Below are 23,922 nucleotides of genomic sequence, written 5' to 3'. Positions count from 1 at the left end.
GTGTGTGCCTGTCAGAGTGTGTGCTTAAGGGGACACTATAGGCACCCAGACCACTTCAGTCCACTGAAGTGGTTTGGGTGCCGTGTCCCACTCCCCTTAACCCTGCAAGTTTAATCATTGCAGTTTCTCTGCGCAGTTAACCCCTCAAGGAGTTAACCCCTTGAGGGGTTAACTCCTTCCGGGTGGTTAGGCAACCAAAAGTCGCCTAACTGATGCTGGACATCCTCATGCTGTGCTGTACTAAATTCCCATAGGAAAGAATTGATACAATGCTTTCCTATGGCGAAGCCTAATGTAAGCACGGAGGAGGAGCCTGACCCAGCGCTGAGGGACATTGGCGCTTGATTCAAGTAAGTGACTGAAGGAGTTTTAACCCCTATAGTGCCAAGTGGGGGCGGGGGAGGGAGACCACTATATTATCCCTTTAAAAGGAGTAGGGAAAGGTGGAGTCTTAAGAGGAAGAGGTGTGTTCTTTATCAGGAAGGGGTGGATTTCGGCAAATTTAGTTTAGGGGGGTGCCCAGATTTAGTCATGCCTAGGGCAGCACAAAACCAAAATACACCACTGGATTAAGATCAGCTCAATGTGGGCGATTTTACAAGGATTTGGAGAGCACCGGACTCACTATACTATCAATTGTAGGTTGTTTTCATAGTTTGCCTCATGTGGCTCACACTTTCATATCACTCCCAGTGTCTAGTAAGTTATACATGTATTTATTATAATATGAAATAGCATTAAATTATCACTTGCTACTTTTTTTTGTCTATATGTGATGCTCAATCTTATGTAAAAGGTGACAACCGCTTTTACTAGTTGTACCCTCCCTCAGATCATTTTATCGGGGTACCAAGTCTTTCTAATATGAAGAGTTAAACATTACTTTTTTCATTGACTTCAGGAGTTTTTCAAGAGTTATAAAACATTATTTCTATGTCACGAATAATCAGAATGATTTTTGTGTTTGAAATTTGGTCCATGCGACTGTGGGCTATTTTGAAATATCTTATTCTTATGTAGCCAAGGTTGTCTGCTACATGTTTTGGCTGATTTTATACTGCGTACAGCAACAAAGCAACTTTATTTTTGAAGTTCTGTCAAGCAATTAATATGTTCATGTGTAATTCTGTTAGGCAACAACTGCTCAGGAATCAGTTCTCCTGTCTTCGGGAATAAGGACATGTTCCACACACCCTCTAACGATAGGACACGTGGAAGGGTTGTTGTTTTATCAAAGTATTAATCTGATGCCTCCCTTTTGAGTTTAGATTTGTGATTTAATCTCCAGCTCAGCTTTTATAAATATGTTTATAAGAAGAACAATAGTTATATTCAGCATCCCCATACTATATATGAACATAGAAGTTGTCTTTGCACACAGTTTGCACTGAATATATTTGGCATGTTGCTTTTGTAGTTCTTCTGTATTATCTTAAGGGACACTAAAGTAATAATGCCCCTTACCTTAGTTATATATAAGTCCTCCCTCCGTATGCAATAAAAATGCATAAAATATGGTTTTACTTTTATCAGTTATGACCTTCCCTTGGCACTGCTTATCTATCCACCGCCAACAACATCATCAAGGAGGTATGGCCTCCTCTGGAGATGATCCACTCCATTGCTCCTCATAGCATGGTCCGTATTCAGTGCTTGAGCTGCTATGTCACGTTATCAACTTTTACTTGGTCAATGTAATAGGAGCGCTTCTAGTGGCTGTCAGGAAGACAGCCACTAGAGGTGGATTTAAAACTGCCCTGTAAACATTTCAATTTCAAAAATAAATGCAAAGTTTTATATCACAGGGGTGTAACTAGGAACCACAGGGCCCCGATGCAAGAATCCGAGAAGGTTCCCGCTTACACTTTTACTGATACGCATACACTGGCCTACTCTCACTGACAAGACATGCAGTTATTAGCATGCACACATTATTTACCCAACACACACTTTAACTTACAGATACATGCTCTCAGTGATACACACACACTCATTGGCACACATACTGTTTAACACACATTCTCACTGACAGAGACACACTCTAAGATATACATACATACACTCACTAACACACATTGACAAACACAGACTTACTAATCTAACACTCACTGACAGACACACTTATACTGACACACTTAAACATACACACATTCCCTCATACATTTATTTTATTTCTGTGGTGTTTTTTTTGTTTTGTTTTTTATTTGAGGCCAGTCTCCCTGCTTTTGTGTCTAGAGGGGCTGCTCTGATCATCATGGTGGTTCCACCAATGTCCACAGCAGGCATAGTGCCAAAAGGTTAGCTGTCATGGCAGTGTCTCTAGCTATGGTCACTTTAGAGGTTTCTCAAGCAGAGCAGACAGCCAAGCAGGGTAGCCTAAGTAAAAAGACACAGCCCAGGTACTCATCAGCTATAGAGAGTTCCATTAACCCCTTGCTCACTCCATTACTGCAGTATGAAATACTATACAGTAAAAACCCTCAATGACCATCAGTAATAAATGAGTGAAGGCGGTGAAGGCTTCCCTTCCAGCTGAGGCAATGGGAGTCATTAACAGAAAGTCACTCATCATTCAGACCAGTGAGTCTTTACTTCATGGCCACTAATCCAACTTGAGTGGAGCGAGAGTCACTCCCAAGTGTTCACTCACCCTTTATCAGATATGTCTGACAATAACCTAGTAGTCACTCAACTGTGAGTCATTACCACACAGGCATTCAATCCTGCTAAAATTCCCATACACCTACCCTCACCTGTGGTGTGAGCGTGGCGCTGTCATGTCCTCTGAGGACTCAGCGTGGAGTGCCTGGGAGACATTGGCCTAAGAGAGTGCCTCAGAGTTTGCAGATTACACTGAGGCGGAGTCTTGGAGACTGCAGTGACGTGATTGGTGTAGCCGCAAAGCAGTACATTTTTAAAGATCCCTATAGCCTATAATTATCGGAGCATCTAGAGCCTGCTTTGCCTTAGAAACACAACTATGTCACGGTTAGAATATACATTCGCAGGGATCAACAGGGCAGCCGGGCCCCCTGGAGTGACGACTCTGCGACCGCGGTAGTTCCGCCACTAGACAGGGCCACTGCACCCAGACCACTTCACTGAGATTAAAGGACCACTATAGTGCCAGGAAAACATACTAGTTTTCCTGGCAGTATAGTGCCGTGAGGAGAGAGGAAGGGGTTAAAATCTTACCTTTCTCCAGCGCCGGGCGGGGAGCTTTTCTCCTCCTCTCCTCCTTCCTAGCGACGTCATCGGCTGAATGCGCATGCGCGGCAGGAGCCGCGTGCGCATTCAGCCGGTCTCATAGGAAAGCATTCTCAATGCTTTCCTATGGACGCTGGTGTCTTCTCACTGTGATTTTCACAGTGAGAAGCACGCAAGCGCCTCTAGCGGCTGTCAATGAGACAGCCACTAGAGGCTCTAAAGGCTGGATTAACCCTCAGTATAAACATAGCAGTTTCTCTGAAACTGCTATGTTTATAAAAAACAATAAGGGTTTAACCTTGCTGGACCAGGCACCCAGACCACTTCATTAAGCTGAAGTGGACTGGGTGCCTATAGTGGTCCTTTAAGTGGGCCTTTTATAACACTTCAGTCACCAAAAATGCAATTCTATAGCTAACTTCAGGAACAACAACAAAAAAGTGTTAAAATAATTTTTCTTTTGCAATCTTACATTTTTGCTTTTTTTCATGACTTTGAATGTACAAATGGTTTCAGAGCACATGCGAAAAAGCATCTGCAATGAAGGGGTTATTAAGTGTAGAAAGCCTAGTGAGAGCATTGAACCTTTACTTGTACATTTTTGACCTTCATCTCTTGCTTTCTTGCAGTCTGCTCGTATATTGTTGACTGACCTTGTTCCCTATCTTCCTGAGATGTATTTTCACTGATTCCTCACTTTACTACTGCTTTCATGGAATTTATAAATACATATTTGTAGGCCAGAGAGTAAAACACAAATACTACTTTGGTGATATGATCTGTAAAGTGTCCTTGAAGATCATAAAATAAGCCATACAGTAGACTTTAAGTTCGAACCTTTACTTTCTGAAGTTGAATGTCCTTCATGGGCATCAAATATGTATTTCTACAGGTTCCATACAGTGTCAGTGACACTCTCTTCTGGATTTCAGAAAGGCAATATAGACATTGATTTATGCATACCTTAAAGCTTAATGGTTCCTGACTGTGAATAGGAAGTAAGGTAATATCTAACCATAGAGTTGGTGAATTGACCTTGTCTTGTCCATGTGCATAGACTAAGGAAAATATTCTGCAAAAAAAAAATAAGGAAAACTGCTTCATTATGAAGGGGGCAAATACAATTCCTTTAGAGGACCCAGTTCTTGTATATTATGGGCATAGTATATTAAACCGCCCAATTAATTCTATAACAAAACATAGGAAAAAGTGTATTCCGCTTATCTTGTGGATGGTAGCTTTAATACATTGTTTGTTATGCTAAAATATAACTCACTCTGCTTTGTCACATATCTCCACTTTCGGGTTACTGAAGATGGCAAGATTGGATTTTGTAACACAGTGCCCTTAGTTCCGGCGAGAGCGGTAGGAAAGTAAATAAGTAAATTAAGTGAGAGCTGTGCCTTTCGAGCTTCACCAACTGCTCTTACTCCAATTTATGTTGTTCACTATGTTTCCAGAAGATTATTGCTTTTTGTTTAAGAAAAAGAAGTGCAAAGCAACTATGCAAATACAGCTATTGTTATAAATTGTCATTTTTGGAATCCAGAAATGAAGTAAAGAATATTCACACCGTACTTGTTTGACCTACAATGCACCTGCATCATTTTGAATGACAGTTTAGATGTTGATTTGTACCTTTTAAACTACAGCTAATATATTTCTGTGAAAAATAAAAATATACGGTATATCCTTATAATGTAATTTATTGTCCACTGCAATGCTTTTTGTTTAAATAAAAATTACATGGTTGTTTAATAGATTTTACAAAACAGGATTTATTCACTGAATACTAAATAAATTGCAAGATTTAGACCAAAATAGTTGAGTTGAAAACCACCTTCCCTACTCTCCTGTTTGCACTATTCAGCTCTTTCAGACTACATTTTGCTAGTTGTCAGTTCACTATAATTCAGAGTTTTATGAATAATTACTTAATGTTGCCTATCCCAGTGGACTAAACACAGCTGTGTGTACTGTATGCTATAAGTATTGATTGAGTTTAGCATCTAAAATAAAGAAACTTCATTATTTGGCTCACTGCATAAAACTGACCTTTTTACTTACCGGTACTTTAATATTGCTCAGATTTTGGCTTTATTAGAACTGACGTGTTGTCTATGAAAAAACAATACCTACATTCTAATATTAATGAATTTTATGTCTCTGAAGATGAATGTATTTGCGGCTAATGAGCCTGCTGGCATCCTCTTGTCTGTGGTGCATAGTAATAAAAGAGAAGACACGTTTTCTAGAGGGCATTTAGTAATGAAAACATTGATCTAGAAATAGATACTGCCTTGGTTTAACTCTTTCATCTATCTATCTATCTATCTATCTATCTATCTACCTAATCTATCTATCTATCTATCCATCTATCTATCTATCTATCTATCTATCTATCTTCTATCTGTCTGTCTGTCTGTCTCACTATTTTTATGCTTGTCTGTCTATCTGTAGATTGTATGTCTAGTTATTAGCAACAAATTTTGATGAGTGTAGTAGGTTCTTGAATCTTAAAGGAACACTCCATTAGCAAAAAATATATATATATAAAGAAAACATGCATACATTTTTTATACGTGCAGCCGATTAAAAAAAGTCTTTATCTTCAGCACAGACTTTCAGTCTGTGTCAGGGAATACACCAATCAGAGACTTCTCATTGAAAAGCCTCTGTGCTCGAACCATGAGCCCACACGTGATCACAGCTTTCCTATCCAAATCAATGAGCTTAAATGGGGAAAGCAGGAGCACTCTTTCATAGAGCATCTGCTGCTTCCGTAGCCAGGTGGAGAAAGTTACATAGTTACATAGCTGAAAAGAGACTTGCGTCCATCTAGTTCAGCCTTTCTCACATATGTTTTTGCTGTTGATCCAAAAGAAGGCAAAACACCTAGTCTGAAGCGCTTCCAATATTGCAACAAACTAGGAAAGAATTCCTTCTTGACCCCAAAATAGCAGCCAGATGTCTCCTTGGATCAAGCAGCTGTTACCCCACTAATTAGAAATTATATCCATGTAAGTTATGTTTTTGTAAGTATTTATCCAATTGCAGTTTAAACATATGTATGGCCTCTGATAAAACCACCTCTTCAGGCAGAGAATTCCATATCCTTATTGCTCTTACTGTAAAAAAAAAAATGTCTTTGCCTTAAATGAAATCTCCTTTCTTCCAGCCTAAATGTGTGACCTCGTGTCCTATGTATAGCCCTGTTATAGATTTCCAGATAATGGTTTGTACTGGCCCCGAATATATTTGTATAATGTTATCATATCCCCTCTGAGGCGACGTTTTTCCAAACTATAGAGATTAAATTTTTTTAGCCTTTCTTCATAGCTGATATGTTCCATTCCTTTTATCAATTTTGTAGCTCGTCTCCACTTTTCTAGTGGCGTGATATCCTTTTATATAACAGGTGCCCAAAACTGCACAGCATATTCAAGGTGTGGTCTTACCAGCGATTTATAAAGAGGCAAAATTACATTTTCATCCCAAGAATTCATGCCTCTATTTATCCAGGACAAAACCTTACTGGCCTTTGCAACTGCAGATTGACATTGCATATTGCTGTCTAATTTGTTGTCTATAACAATTCCCAAATCCTTCTCGTATGTGGTTATCCCTAATTCACTACCATTTAGGGTGTAAGTTGCTTGTGCATTCTTGACCCCGAAGTGCATAACTTTGCATTTCTCTACGTTAAATTTCATCTGCCATTTTAGTGCCAGTCCCCTAATCTATCCAAATCCCTCTGCAGCAAAGCAATATCCTGCTCACATTTTATTACTTTACAAAATTGTGTGTCATCTGTAAACACTGAAACATGGCTTTCAATGCCTTTTTCAAGACCATTTATAAATATGTTAAATAGAAGCGGTCCCAAAACAGAACCCTGAGGGACACCACTTAACACTTTTGTCCAGCCTGAAAATTTACCATTAATAACAACTCGTTGTACTCTATCCTTAAGCCAATGTTCTACCCAAGAACAAGAATAATCATCTGGACCAATTTATTTTAGTTTGAAGACTAACCTATTGTGAGGAACCGTATCAAATGCCTTGGCAAAATCAAGTAGATCATATCCACTGCAACACCGATGTGTTGCAACACTGATCTATACTTTTACTTACTTCTTCGTAGAATGTAATTAGGTTCGTTTGACATGTTTATTCTTATGCACAAAGGGGCTGCATTCCATGCCTAATACCATTTGGTAGTTGTAGGGCTTTTGTCTCTTTACAGTCGAATGTTCCATGTAACAATTTTGGCTACATGACATTTGCGTAATGTTCAAACGAATGCTCCCTTTGTGTTGTTTAATTCTGTTCTCACAACAATTTACACAAATGTATTGTGGCACATGTTCCTGATTTGTCGGTTATTCTGAGGCAAGCAGGGGAGGCCCTCTAGTGGCCCTTGTTCATATTGAATCTATCTCGCAGTGTTGGTTCTATTCTCAATTGCGTCTCACTTTCGTTTTTTTTATTCTTATTGGTTATTTATGACTGGTACGTTGCTGATTTTCATGCGCCAGTTTGCTTTTGTTCTTGTTTTCTCAGTTCTCATGGGGTTTTCTTCCGCTCGTATGTCTATTTTTGATATTTGATCAGGTACTGGTACAAATGGGGAGTATTAATTCCTTGTGTCTGCTGTCCTGTCTTATACCTCCTTTCCATGCTGGTTTTATGGGTCACTCACTGTATCACTAAATGTCATGGCTCATACATACTGTGATACGAACATACGCATCCTTTTAGGGGCATGGGTCCACGATCTGGCCCTTAATACTCATACACACTGTGATACAAACATACGTTTCCTTTTAGGTGCATGGGTCCATGATCTGGCCCTTAGTACTCACATATACTGTGATACGAACATACGTTTCCTTTATAGGTGCATGGGACCACGATCTTGCCCTTACTATTAATACATACAGTGATACGAATCTGCGTTTCCTTTAGATGCATGGTTCCACAATCTGGCTCTTACATCTCACACTTGTACGTTACATCATCATATCTTAGATGCTAGGTATCTATGATTTACTGCACAACCCCCTGCTTGGTTGAACCTGACATTTCCCATTCTCTCTTAGTTAGTTTCGTTACTGGCTGACAGGGCACCAGGAGTCCAATAGCTAACACTTTCTCAGGCCTCTATGCCTTAGGTACCCTCTCAAACCACACACAAATCATGACATAAATACCGCCTCTTACTGCCTCTTACTTCAGCTTCCTTTGGTTTCTCAGTTCAAGAGAACTTACTTTCATGAACGTCACTCCCCGATACTGCACTAAGATATCTCAAATACAAGATACAAAACCACTATGTACCAAATCTAGCCAAAACCCCTTTTCCCCTAACATTATCGGGTGGTGCCCAATAATAATCCTGGAGTACGTCCTAACTTCTGCTCAAGGTTCCCCTGATCAGGTCCTACTAGCCTTACATGGCAATACTCTAATTGACGAGTAAATTCAGACTTTATTTAAGGTTATTACTGCATAGTCAGATAAGTAAAGCAGGTCACTCCTTCCACATTGGTGCTGCCACCAATACCTCCAGGTATATTCCGGTACATATTATTGGGACTTTCCAGTTCCTCCGGTTACTCCAGACACATACTTCATCCTGTTCTTAAATACACCAAGTCTTCCGTAATATGTATATGTAATATATGGTTATATGCTTATTTTGTAGGCTGTATAATCTTGTATGCTATACTCTTTTTGCCCTCTTTTATTACAGGCCAACCGCATCGTCGGTTCTGGCACACCTCAACCGACTTTTTCATATTACTATGTCTCATATAGGGACCTTACATACCTACTTCTTATATGCTTTCATTACGACTTTGATGCCCCGACCACAAATATAAAAATAAATAAAACACAAACTTTTATTTCCTATATATGTATAATATATTCTAAAATAATGAAAGCATTTTATAATATATTATACATATATAATGCATATATATGATTACATTATAAGTGTATATATCTCAAAGTACACTTATAATGCAATCATATATATGCATTATATATGTATAATATATTTATTTTAATATTATTTTTATAATATATTTATTTTAATATTATTTTTATTTTTTTACTATTTTAGGAGTCAGGGGGACAGCTCAGACAGTCAGCCTGCTGGCAGCTCCATAGACTCCTGTTGTGGCCATGTGATCATGATGATCACATGGCTCTGGAGTGCCGGAGAGGTCAGAGCTACTGCAGGGGGACTGCTGAGGTACTGAGGTCGTTAATGACCGTTTTTTGTTGGACTTACCTGGTACATCCGCGGTCAGGAAGGGGGTAATTTATTAGCCCTGTCTCTTACTGAGAGCATCAGTTATTTTATCAAAGGGTGTTACATATGCTGTATGATACATCTCTCCAGCATACCCTTGTTTGGGAAGCACAGGTCTCACCATTCTCAGATTGCCTGTCTGCAATAAATCATTCTGGCTCTTTCTCTCCTTGCTGACGCTCTCACACAGAGCCTGCCCCTCATCCTTGCTTCCCTTGCAGGCATAGCTTTCTCTTAGGCTGTGTTTAAGCAGGGAAGAAAGCCAAAGGAGGGTTACCCTGATACCAGAGCACAGCCTTCTTATCTCTGTGCTAGTCAGCACAGATCCGGCACAGACTGAACTGAATGAGAAGAATAGGAAAGGGCTGGGTTTTTTTTAACCTGAATTGCAAAATCTGGCAATTATTAAATACTGTGAACAATGTCCAGATTTTTCTGTCCAAATGGTCCTGTATGCAGCCGAATGGTTTTGCCATATTTGGTACAGGGCTGTTCGGACTTTAATAAGTGGAAAATGTCCACTGCATATGGCCACAAAGGAAGACAGTAGATTCTTGGAAAGTTTAAAGGAACACTATAATGTTAGGAATACAAAAGTGTATTGATAACGTTATTGTGTTCCTTTGGTCCGCTCCTTATTTGTGTTTTTCTCCCCAGCACTGCAAGAGTTAAAAACCCATCAATTACTTACCTGATTCCAGTGACGATCTCCGTCAGCAGTGGGTCGATGCTCCGCCTCCTCCAACGTCACCCGACGAAGGAGGGCTAATGCGCATGTCTGGCGAGTGCTGCAAGCTCATTAGGCCCTCCTGATAGGAAAGCTTTGATTAAATGATTTCTTATGGGGATTTAACTCATACTGGATGTCCTCATGCAGAGAGTGAGGATGTCCAGTGTCAGTTAGGCAACCAAAAATCGCCTAGCCAGCAGGAAGAGCCTCTAGTGATTGTTTGATTGACAGCCACAAGAGGCTGTCTTAGTACTGCAATGTAATCATTGCAGTTTCTCTAAAACCGCAATGATTTACATTGCAGCACTAAGTTGGGCAGTGACACTGCACTCATACCACTTCAAGGAGCTGAAGTGGTCTGGGTGCCTGTAGTGTCTCTCTAAGCAGTTGGTATGCAGTGACCATGTCTATCTCTGATTTTAACACTAAATTACCAATCTATGGGTACTTTGATACAGTTTTGCATATAAAACTGGTAAGAGCAAGTCCTCCCCATTTTTAACTTGTGATAAGTGTGTTTAAATAGCTTTGAGATATTTAAAAATATATATTTTGTGTTTGTTCTGAATCAGTGCGATATGTTGTACTTTCTATTCATGTAGCACCAATGGTGTTAACATACCGGAAATTTCCATTTTGCGCTTTTTATATTTTATACCATATTTTTTATTCTTTTACAGGAGACACAAGTATATGAATTGACTGCTGTTAGGCAGACATTGCAAGCTGATCTAGAGACATCCATTCGGCGAATTGCAGATTTACAGGCAGCATTAGAGGAGGTTAATACCAGTGATGACAGTGACACCGAAAGGTAATAACATAAAAACAAACTACAACAATACAATGAATTGTGCTGAATTAATAAGTAAACTGAAAAATACACTATGATAGACATGTTAGAAAAATACTGCAACTCTATCCACTTTTTTGTCCTACATTTTGCAATTTGAAAGATAGTCTACTATAATTTACTGTTTATAATTACTGTTTATTGAGTCCACATCAAAATGTATAATTGATTGTATGTTTATTTTACAATGGACAGATGCTTCAATAGACAAACATGTTCCCTCAACATAAGTAACTCAAAAGAGTCAAACATTTTCTTGCAATGGTTTCAACTTGCTATGTGTACACACATATGTGTTTGACTTCACGGCATTAAAGGATGTCAAACTATCAGTCATAGTGGTTGTCTTTGTGACTTTTCATTTAGTTTGATTGCAAGGTCTTGCTCTGCTTACATGCAATAAAAATCCAATCCAGATGGTTGCTTTCTGGGTGTTATTTAGTGATGTACCGAACTGTCCGCCGGCGAACAGTTCCCGGCGAACTTAGCGTGTTCGCGTTCGCCGCCGCGGGCGAACACATGGGCGGTTCGATCCGCCCCCTATTCGTCATCATTGGCCAAACTTTGACCCTGTGCCTCTCGGTCAGCAGACACATTCCAGCCAATCAGCAGCACTCCCTCCCTTCCACACCCTCCAACCTCCCTCCCAGCATCCATTTTCGATTCATTCTGAAGCTGCATGCTTAGTGAGAGGAGGGAAAGTTTAGCTGCTGCTGATTAGATAGGGAAATTGATAGCTAGGCTAGGGTATTCAGTGTCCACTACAATCCTGAAGGACTCATCTGATCTCTGCTGTAAGGACAGCACCCCAAAAAGCCCTTTTTAGGGCTATAACATCAGACTGCTTTTTTTTTTTTTCCTGTGTAATGTAATTGCAGGTGCCTGCCTGCCAGCTTCTGTGTGAGGTTCACATTGGATACTGTGCCTACTTGCCCAGTGCCACCACTCATATCTGTTTTAACAATTGGTTAAGCTTTAGATTTAAAATAAATAATTTGTTTTCACTGTAATAGAAGAGCAGTTGCCTGCCTGCCAGCTTCTGTGTCAGGTTGGATGCCTTGCCCATTTGCACAGTCAGTGCCACCACTCATATCTGTTTTAACAATAGCTTAAGCTTTAGATTTTAAAGAAATCATTTTTTTTCACTGTAATAGAAGAGCAGTTGCCTGCCTGCCAGCTTCTGTGTCATATATAAACTACAAGCAGCGTGAAAACTATAAAAACTCAAGTGGCCATGCTGATCAAATGAAATAGTATGCTTTACACAGCGTATAAGGGTGATGTCACAGCACAACGGGAATCTAACAGGGGAAGAGGTGAAAGTCATCCTCCCCCTCCCACAACCCCGCCATATCTGCCAAGTGACCCTATGTAGGGGTAACAGTCTCTATTCTGCTCTGTGTCAGTGTGTATCATGGTCTCTGAGGACGGGGAACAGTCTCTATTCTGCTCTGTGTCAGTGTGTATCAGGGGCTTTGAGGACAGGTGTCAATGTTAGGTGATTTCTGCCCTTTATGGATTAAAAGCAGACTCTGCATCAACTGTGTAATTTTCCATGGGAGTTTTGCCATGGATCCCCCTCCGGCATGCCACAGTCCAGGTGTTAGTCCCCTTGAAACAACTTTTCCATCACTTTTGTGGCCAGAAAGAGTCCCTGTTGGTTTTAAAATTCGCCTGCCCATTGAAGTCAATGGTGGTTCGCGCGGTTCGCCGGTCCGCGAACATTTGAGGAAGTTCGCGTTCGCCGTTCGCGAACCGAAAATTTCGGGTTCGCGACAACACTAGTGTTATTTATTGACACCTTATCCCAGCAATATAGCAGAGGAAGACTTTATGAAAAGGAATATCTTCACCAATAGGTGATGTTAGGTTACCTATATGGTCATTCTGCAAAAGACTGTTATTTGGCACCAGGAGCTCTTAAACAGGTTTATTTACATGATAATATTGCCACTATTTACAGAGCCTCATTGATGGATGTGCATAGGGTTCTCTCTTTCTGACTTGTATAGAATGTTGCCAGGATGTCGCAGTTTGCCAAGGAGATTTTACCCCAAATAGTGCCACAAGTGTTTATCCAATATGCATTCCAACAAAAAGCTCAAATGCTTGGAAGAAGACTAAATTTACAAACTCTGTTACTGACGGATTCCACAGAGATCAATATACGATAAGGTCAAAGTAGCTCACTCACACTACTGGCACTTACATAGACCTGGCTGTCCCCCTCTAATGGCGCTACTCCTGCCTCTTTATGTTTTGGTGGGCTACAATTCTCTCACACTCCCAGACTCAATTGTAAAGGAGGTGGTGTAGGCATCCATCTCTCCCCTCAATTACATCAATTATAACTCCCCCTGCCGTATCCTTTTCTTCTTCTGAAGTTCACACTGTCCGCCTATTTAAATCCACTCCTTTAAGAATCATCTACCACCCCACTGGTCATCCTAGGCTATTTATTGAGCACTTTTCTTCCTGGATTCCCCACTCCCTCTCATCTAGCACTCCTTCCATTATACTTGGGGATTTCAATATACCAATCAACAACCCCAACTGCACTGATGCCTCTCGTCTGCTCTCTGTAACCTCCTCCTTTGACCTTATGCAATGGTCCAGTTTAGCAACCCATACAGCAAGAGACATTCTTGATCTTGCCTTCACCAATCTCTGTACCGCATCTAATATCTCCAATATTCCTTTTCCTCTATCTGACCACCATCTGCTGACTTTTGACATCAGCATACCGAAGACCCAATTGACACCACTGTCTGAACATCAATCTCACAGAAACCTCCAATGTCTTAAACTAGAGCATTTCTCACTAATCTCAAAACTATCCTTTTACCTATCTCAAACCTCACCTGTCCTAGCTCTACAACCTCCTTCTACAATTCCACCTTCTCCTCTCAACTAGACATCATGGCACCTCCTACATTTAAACGCAGCAAGCGCCCCCAACAACAACCTCGATATCTTCAAAAATATTCCAGAACTGCTAAACGCTGTTGGAGAAAGCCTCACTGTGCCTCACTGTGCGTCTGACTTTATCCATTATAAATGTATGCTGCGCTCATACAGCTTGGCTCTTTCCTCTGCAAAAGTAAATTACTTCAATACCCTCATAACCACACTCTCCCGCGAACCCAAATGACTATTTCACACATTTAACTCTCTTATTCGCCCTCCTGCACCTACTAACTTGATCGCCTCAGACTTTGCAACTCACTTCACTGACAAAATCTCTACAATCAGCTAAGAGACCTCTCATCTTTCTTCTTCTCCATACAATACTTCCCCTAACCTCACTCCCTCTGTTGTTCTATGTTCATTTGCACCTGCCACAGTGGAAGAGGTTTCTGCTCTGCTCCAGTCCTCCCGCCCCACCACCTGCTCCCTAGATCCAATTCCCTCGCATCTTGAATTCGTACTCTGTCTTCTTCTCTTTCTCTACCTCTTACTAAAATTCTCAATTTCTCTCTCTCCTCTGGCATATTTCCATCGCCCATAAAACATGCAACTGTAACCCCAATTCTAAAGAAGCCCAACCTTAACCCTAACTCCTCATCCAACTACTGTCCTATCTCGCTACTGTCTTTTGCATCCAAGAACCTTGAAAGAGTTGTGTATGTGAGATTGACAGAATTCCTCGAGTCCAATTCTCTGCTAGACCAGCTTCAGTCTGGTTTCCACGCTAAGCACTCTGTAGAAACGGCACTAACCAAAGCATCCAATGATCTACTCGCTGCAAAATCTTGTGGTCACTACTCTATCCTAATTCTCCTTGACCTTTCTGCGGCTTTTGACACTGTTGATCATCAACAGCTTCTTCTCATCCTCTGCAATACTGGTCTACAAGATATTGCTCTCTCCTGGTGCTCCTCCTACCTCTCCCACCTCTCCCAGCGCTCTTTCAGTGTTTTTTTCTCTGGCTCTGCTTCTTCTCCCCAACTCCTCTCTGTTGGTTCCCCCAAGGTTCAGTTCTTGGTCCCCTACTGTTCTCCATCTATACTGCCTCCCTTGGTAAACTCATTCGCTCCTTTGGCTCCATTTCTATGCGGATGAAATCTCTGCATCTCTCTCCCCCTAAGTCAACAGTGCTACCATCAGCTCCACCATGCAGGCTCGCTGGCTAGGTGTTCTCTTTGACTACGATCTCTCCTTCATGCCTCATGTTCAGTCTATTGCCAAATCCTGCTGCTTCCATCTCAAAAACATTGCGTGCATCTGACCTTACTTAACGCCAGTTGCAACTAAGGTGCTGGTCCATTCCACTGTCCATTCTCACCTTGACTACTGTAATACGCTTCACAGAGGTCTTACATGCTCCACACTTGCGCCGTTACAGTCCATAATGAATGCGGCGGCCAGGCTCATCTTCCTGTCCGCCCGCACCGCCCACTCCTCACCCTTCTGTCAGTCCCTACATTGGCTTCCTGTAAGATATAGGGCTCAATTTAAAATTCTGGTTCTTGCTTTCAAATCTCTACATAATGGTGCTCCCACCTATCTATCCTCCCTAATACACAAGTATGTCCCGTCTAGGACCTTACGCTCTGCTGAAAACTTATGTCTATCTTCTGTCCGTACTCCCACCTCTGATGCTCGCCTTCAAGACTTCTCAAGGGCTGCACCATTCCTGTGGAACTCACTTCCCTCCTCCGTTAGATGGTCACCCAGTCTCCACTCCTTCAAAAAAATAATTAAAAACCCACTTCTTCATAAAAGCGTATCAATTAAACTGTTAATAGCTCCCGACTGATTCCTCTCTTGCAACTGTCATTAGGCTTTTGTGTCACGTTACCCTACTCCCTCTAGCATGTAAGCTCATTGAGCAGGACCCTTAACACCTCTGTTCCTATGTCTTTAACTTGTCTGGTTACAACTACATGTTTGTTCGTCCACCCACTGTAAAGCGCTGCGGAATTTGTTGGCGCTATATAAATAATAACAACATAATAATAATAATAATATTAATAATAAATAATGTAGCAATCTGTGACATCATCATCACAACTTGTGCATTTTATGCATTTACGGTGTTTTCTTTTACCCTCTCTTTTGCACTGGTGTTTTTAAGTAGATTTTTTGATGGTTGCTCCTAGCATCGAGCTGACAAAGTCCACTTGTTTATCTAGGAGTTCTCTAGCAGGATCTAGGAGTTTTCTAACATTTGAATTTGCTATGACATTGTTTTGCTAAACAGACATTTTAGCAAAGGGATTTTTTTTTTTATAGCAGTTTATCGTACAGTTTTTCTAACAAGTGCCCTCAGTGTGGTGGCTTTGTCTTTGCCCCCACTCTCTTTTATCTTCTTTCTGTGAGTCTGTTTTGCCAGACATTTTCCTCAAAGATATACAGATAAATAGAAAAAAAAATGTTCACTGTGATAAGAGCTGTGTGTAATAGTTTCAAATGACAGCTTATGAAACTGAATGAAAAATCTCCTGTGGTGTCATTGAAATACAAAGCCAATGATAGGTTTGGCCCAGCAAGCTAGTGAATTCCATTTTATTTTCATTCACCAAATCAAAATATATTGCATATTATATGGGTGCATTATGACATGCTTTAGTAAGAAAGACATTTTAAAAGATTTTCCTTAAATTATTAAACATACAAAATAAAATTGCAATGCTTTGGCAACATTTATTTATGCACAACTATGTAAATATTAAATATATACATGGTAAATTACAATACAACATTATCAGATAAATAACATTTTCAGACTTCCGTACAGATTTTAATTAGTGTTTTTATAGCGATCGTGACCCAAAAATATCACCAGCTTATATCGATAATGATAACTAGACTCCAAGTTGGTGAGGCTAATGACAAACAAAATATATCTATCTGAATGATCAAACCTGCTTGTATAAACCCCTTATATATTGCAGTAGTGATGATTATAGGTGGCTTGTGTCATTAGCCTCTTGACCAAATGGAAATTAATATGAGTATGTATTTCTCTAAACATGTTCTATTCATACATTTTTAGGAATTAATATTTGTAGTGTTATCAATTTTGCTACATTATTTTGTTGTTTCTGTGTTTATTTATATCTTATTTGCTTGAAATGATTATTGGGGAATAACTAATTTATGCTTGGTATTTTTATTTGTCATCTAAGTTGAGGTGTTTTGCTCATGTGTAAATACTTTGTTTCTTTATATTGGTTAATTGTTAGAAAATTGTGTCTGTACTTTATCAAGCCATTTTTGGTGTTTAATTATCTAAGGGCTCAAGTTAATATATTAGGATAAACTTTTCAAATAGTTCAATATTTTTGGATAAAATGTTAAAATTGTTTTTTTCAAAATATTAAAAATAGTTTTTTTCAAAATATTAAAAAAATGATATATATATATATTTCTAAATGTTTCACCATTTTAAAGGTTTATCTAAAAATCTGAAATAATTTGAAAAATGTTCTAAAAATATTAAGTTGATGCCTTAGTGTCCAGAGGTTCCTTTAATGTGTCATTGAAAGCCCCCTTTTTTACAGAACCTGAACAGGTTAAAGTGCAGTTAACAACTATTGGAATTGTAACATTATGATCACTCCCTGTTGGTGCAGTGACGTGCTTTCAACTTCTGCAGACCTGCAGAAGCCAGAAGCCATGAGGGGTTGACATTCAAGAGAGAATTTTTAGGTTTCAACTCTAAATGACTGGCTCTTGGTTATAACCACAAGGCCCTAAAATCGTTGTTATAATTATGTGCTGGAACAAATTTATTGCAAATATGTTTGTAGATTAAAGTAATCCGTTCATGATTTTTTTTTTTACCCTTTCTGAGCACAATGGTCTTCAGGAGAGGGATTAAAGATTTTCAATACATTGCTCAGTGGTTCAATAAAAGGCCGTATTTGCATGTCACATTTCATTTATTCCACAATCTGCTCTGAGTTCTAGTTACTGTAAGCAATTTCAAGCAGTGGCCCATACTGCAGAACTTTATCAATATATCTTGCTGTTTGAACTCTTTTCCCATTTGCTTTTCTGTCCAGACTTTACTCTCAACAAAACAATATGAGTGGCATACTGCAGCATCACCAAATACAGGATTCACACAGAGTATATCTTGTATTTTTTAACATTCATTTTAATATCTGAGCTGGCAGGACAGCCACATATCGCAGTGTGTGAGCTCTCATGTTAACTCTTTGTAATGGTTTAGTACATTGTGAATCATTGATTTACAAATTGTGATTATTACTGGTGGTATTATTATTATTATTATTACTGGACATTGTTTCTACGTTGCAAGGAAGGTCAGCAATTGTTATACTATGTCATTATCTTTATGGTTTAATTATTGCTTCTGGATTATATATTCATTGCAATAGCAAAGATAATAAGAGTAGGCATAGAAATGATTCAGTCAAGAGCTAAAAGCAACTTTGCATTAATTTATAGAGTATTAATACACGAGAAAACCCATTATTAAAAAGTACAATGTTTAAGCAGAATGTATGATGTTATTATGAAGAATATAATATATATTGCGCAGAATTGTAAAGTATGTATATATATATATATATATAGTTACATAGTTACATAGTTACATAGTTACATAGCTGAAAAGAGACTTGCGTCCATCAAGTTTAGCCTTCTTCACATTTGTTTTTTGCTGTTGATCCAAAAGAAGGCAAAAAAAAAAAACAGTTTGAAGCACTTCCAATTTTGCAACAAGCTAGGAAAAATATTCCTTCTTGACCCCAGAATGGCAGTCAGATTTATCCTTGGATCAAGCAGTTATTACCCTACATTGAAAGATTATATCCTTGAACATTCTGATTTTGCTAGTATGCATCCAGTAGCTGTTTGAACATCTGTATGGACTCTGATAAAACCACTTCTTCAGGCAGATAATTCCACATCCTTATTGTTCTTACAGTAAAAAAAAAACATTTCCTTTGCCTTAGACGAAATCTTCTTTCTTCCAGTCTAAATGCATGACCTCGTGTCCTATGTAAAGTCCGATTTGTGAATAGATTTCCACACAATGGTTTGTATTGGCCCCGAATATATTTGTATAATGTTATCATATCCCCTCTCAGGCGACGTTTTTTGAAACAAAATAGGTTTAAATTTGTTAACCTTACTTCATAGCTGATATGTTCCATTCCTTTTATTAATTTTGTAGCCCGCCTCTGCACTTTTTCTAGTGCCATAATAGCCTTCTGCACTTTTTCTAGTGCCATAATATCCTTTATATATATGTATCCATGATTTATTTAACAAAAATAAAAACAAAATGGAGAAGCCATGCATGAAAAACTAAGTACACCTTATGATTCAATAGCTTGTAGAAGCACCTTTAGCATCAATAACTTGAAGTATAGCTCTACAAAAAACAAAATTAATATACAACAAAAAAACACTTAACTTTCAATAAGATGTAGCTTCCCAGGTGGTGTTCCCAAATCACCACCTTTTTATAGCATGCAAACAAAACTATAATTGGGAGTCAGCTAAACATCTACAAAAAAACAAATAAGCCAAACATAGTGTAATACAGTTGGAAACAATGTATCTGCACTTTTATGAAATACACTAACAGTATGTTTAGGAAAACTGCGCCTTGGGATGCTTCCCCTGATATAAATTTTAGCGAGTCGGGATATTCAGATCTGTGAAAGATTTATTTATTTAGCAAAATTTAAAGGACTTGGGATTGAGGGGGGATAGGCAGCTTGACACCTAAGGGTGTATTTATGCATTTTTATACTTTGTGTATAATTGTATTATTAAATTTGGGCCTGCGGAAGTCCACTTAAAGTGGAAGAAACACGTTGGTCAACCATTTTATATTGTTTTTATTTATTTTGTACTAAATAAATCTTTCACGGAGCTGAATATCCTGACTCTCTGAAATTGATTGTGGACCAATCCTGCACCGGGAGGAACCTAAAGAGAAGATGTTAGCTCCCCAGCTTATACCAGGGGAGGCACCCCAATTCACAGTTTTCCTCAGCACATTTTAGTGTATTTCAAAAAAGCACACATACATTGTATCCAACTGTATTACACTATGTTTGGCTTATTTTTTTTTTTTGTAGATGTTTAGCTGATTCCCAAATATCGTTTTGTTTACAAAATAACTTGAAGTAATCAGTTCCTGTATGGCTTTATCCGTCTCTTACATGTTGTGGAGGGATTTTGGCCCACTCACTGACAACATTGTTTAAGTTCAGGTTTGTTGGCATTTGTTTATGTACAGCTCTCTTAAGGTCCTGCTACAGCTTTTCAATTGGGTTGAGGTCTAGACTTTGAGTGGGCCACTGCAACACCTTGATACTTGCCTTTTTCATCCATTCTGTTATAGATTTGATTGTGTGTTTGGGATCATTGTACTGTTGCATGACCTAAATTCCACCAAGCTCACATTTCACTCTAAAATAATTTGGTATACAGAGGAGTTCATGATTTACTTATTGACCATAAGGTTTCTAGGTCCTGTGGCAGCAAAACAAGCCCAAATCATCTACCCTCCACCACCATGCTTGACAGTTGGTATGAAGTGTTGATATGCTGTGCAATGTCATATTAACAACATTATGGGCCCCCGGGCAAAGCAGTGCACTCGGGTTCTGCCTACACAACAACTCAGATATAGTTGTAGCAGAAATGTGGAACTGCACTCAATCCCAAGTATTATGTCTTTGGGTGCAACCAGGCCCGTCCCAGTACCAGTAGACAAAGATCATATAGGTCGAAACGTTGTGAGTGGCAGTGGGTTCAATAAATTTGCCTTTTTGTATCCTGGAATACCTGGACCTTTCTTTCATTTTTTCTACACAACAACTAACAGGAATAAAAATGTAAATTATCGATAAAACTAAGCTTATATTTATTGGTAACCTCCAACAAATGCAATACATACTGAGTACACACACACAGACTGCTGAGTACACACACACAGACTGCTGAATACACACACATAAACACACACAGAGACTGCTGAATACACACACATGGACTGCTGAATATACAGACAGTGGCGTACATACCAGGGTCGCAGGGGTCGCGGCTGCGACCGGGCCCGGCCCTCCAGGGGGCCCGGCTGCCCCTGCGACCCGGTATGTAGCCACTGGGCCAGCTTCTTCTCCTGGGGGGCCCAGGAGCCGGTCACCTCCGGGCCCCCCGAGGCTGGCCCTGCTGTCACCCGGCTGGCCGGTCCTGCGAGCGCGCGAGGGAGCACTCTCCCCTAAGTGCTTCCTTTTCAGCTCCCTCGCGCACCGCACTGATACTGGAGCCGGAAGATGACGTCATCTTCCGGCGCCGGTATCAGTACGTGGCGCGCGAGGGAGCTGAAGAGGAAGCACTCAAGGGAGAGTGCTCCCTCGCGCTCCCGCCAGCCTGACTGCCCGCCGGGTGACCGCCCCCCCCCAGGAGCCCAGCAGCACCACTGGACCCCAGGGAACCCCTCAGCACTCCAAAAGGTAAGGAGGCTGGGGGGATTAAATAAATAAAATAAAAAAAACGTTAGTGTAAGTTTGTGTGTGTTAGTGTGTGTGTGTTAGTGTGAGAGTGTGTGTTAGAGTGTTTGTCTGCTAGTGAGTGTGTTACTGTGTGTGTCTGTTACTGAGTGTGTTTGTGTGTTTGTTTGTGTGTGTGTGTTTGTGTGTGTGTGTGTGTTAGAGTGTGTGTGTCTGCTAGTGTCAGTGAGTGAGTGTGTGTCTGCTAGTGTCAGTGAGTGAGTGTGTGTCTGCTAGTGAGTGTCAGTGATTGTGTTACTGTGTGTGTCTGTTACTGAGTGTGTTTGATGTCTGTTAGTGAGTGTGTGTTTGTCAGTGAGAGTGTATGTTTTGTAAGTGAGTGTGTATGTCTGTCTGTCGCTGAGTATGTCTCTGTCAGTAAATGTGTGTGTCTGTTAGCTAGTGTGTATGCGTCTGTTCGTGAGAGTGTGTGTGTGTGTGTCTTCAGCACTTACCTTTCTCCAGCGCCAGACTCCCTTGGCGCAGGGGATCCCTCCGCCTCTCGGCTCCGAATGCGCATGCGCGGCAAAAGCCGCTCACGCATTCAAACCGCCCATAGGAAAGCATTACTCAATGCTTTTCTATGGACGTTCAGTGTCTTAGAATCGCGGAAGCGCCTCTAGCGGCTGTCAGTGAGACAGCCACTAGAGGCTGGATTAACCCTCAGTGAAACATAGCAGTTTCTCTGAAACTGCTATGTTTTCAGCTGCAGGGTTAAAACTAGAGGGACCTGACACCCAGACCACTTCATTGAGCTGATGTGATCTGGGTGTCTGTAGTGGTCCTTTAAGTGTGTGTGCATCTGTATGCACTGGCGTACATACCGCGGTCGCAGGGTTCGCAGCCCTGCAACCCCTGCGACCAGGTGCCCGCCGCAATGTGTTGCGGCCCCGGTCCGCCAGAGTAAGCGCGGGGGGTTGGGGGGGGGGGCCCACGGAAGAATTTTCGCACCGGGGCCCCATGGGTCATGTGTACGCCACTGTATACAGAGACTGCCAAACACACACACAGAGACTGCTAAATACACACAGGCTACTGAATACACATACACACAGACTGTTGAATACATACAGACTGCTGAATACACACAAAGACTGCTAAATACACACAGACTGCAGGGAAGTCCTAATGCGAGCGCGGCTATTGCCGTACATGTGCATTAGGTTCCCTCATGGGCTGATGTCAACGGGGATGGAACGGAGGCAGAGTAACCTCTTCTGCACCATGGGGAGGGGCACTATAGGGAGCTATAGTTCCAGGAAAAAAACTTTTTTCCTGGCACTATAGTTTCCCTTGAACCAGCTGCTCCTTCAATAGTAGGAACAATAGAAACACTATAGTGATGGGACTACATACCTCCCAACAATTCAAAATTACAAAGGAGGAACCTTTCATTTTAGAGGTGTGAATTGGGGTGTGGCCAAGGGCAGGACTGTTCTGATATATTTTATGTAACTTAATAACAACTAATGTATCAGCTGCTTAAAGGGCTTTCCTATTATGGTAAAGCAAGCTCCCCTCTGAAGCGATCAGCTGGACAATCGAGCAAGTGATTTTTATTAGCTTCTTGTTTTGACATGTACCTGCAATGAAATCCAACAAAATGTTCCAGAGTGGGCTGGCAGGCACTGGGACTGGTAGTCTGCCTAGTGGCACAAGGCTCAATATCTGGTAGTTAGTTGTGCGGAATCAGATACAGCACCTTTCTCTTTCTTCTTCATTCCTTAGTAGTACACACTTATATTATTTTTGCAGATGACTGCCACTAATGTAATGATCCATCATTCCCCTACTACTCACTTTCTTGCCATACAATTTACACTTTGCATGACCCCTTCCCCTACCCTCCCTTAGTTTCTTCTTTAGAAAGATGTGTAAATGAAGAAAACTTTATTCAGCAAAAATAGATGTATGTTTGTATACATGTGTTGCTGCTTGGTGGATTTACATGTACTGTAATTTTATAGTGTTTGACTTTAAACAATACCCTGCAAACAGCACACTTGCACAGCACACACTAGATGGAACACACGTAGAAAAAAAATACAAAAGTATTCTCCTTTTTACAAACTCTTAAAAAAAAAAAAAGTCAAACTATAAATTAATGATTCTAAGTTGGCAGTGGCTAGCAGTAGACATAGCACTAACTGTAACCATAATCCTTACACTAGGATGAATGAAGCAGGCTATTTCCCACTCGAGTTTGTGTGAGTGCCAGTGGTGTTGCTAAATGTGGTGTCCTATAGCCCCAAATCTTTTAAAAATCTTTTAGAAAGCTACTGTGCAAATTAGTGGACTGGACACATATTGGGATGACTTCCTAA

General features: G+C 40.3%; 1 protein-coding gene across 3 annotated transcripts in view; it reads left to right on the top strand.

Moving 5' to 3' along the window:
- Nucleotides 1–23,922, top strand: part of MYO18B (myosin XVIIIB) — a 560,248-nt gene that overhangs the window by 495,470 nt on the left and 40,856 nt on the right. For all 3 annotated transcript variants that reach the window (XM_063454642.1, XM_063454641.1, XM_063454640.1), the window contains exon 41: nt 10,942–11,075. In XM_063454642.1, coding sequence (XP_063310712.1) covers nt 10,942–11,075 — 134 coding nt within the window. The remainder of the gene's footprint in view (nt 1–10,941; nt 11,076–23,922) is intronic.

The sequence above is a fragment of the Pelobates fuscus genome, chromosome 5, assembly GCF_036172605.1.
Source record: "Pelobates fuscus isolate aPelFus1 chromosome 5, aPelFus1.pri, whole genome shotgun sequence".
NCBI lineage: Eukaryota > Metazoa > Chordata > Amphibia > Anura > Pelobatidae > Pelobates > Pelobates fuscus.
The sequence above is the reverse complement of the archived record's forward strand: the minus strand, read 5'-3'. Positions and strand labels throughout refer to the sequence as shown.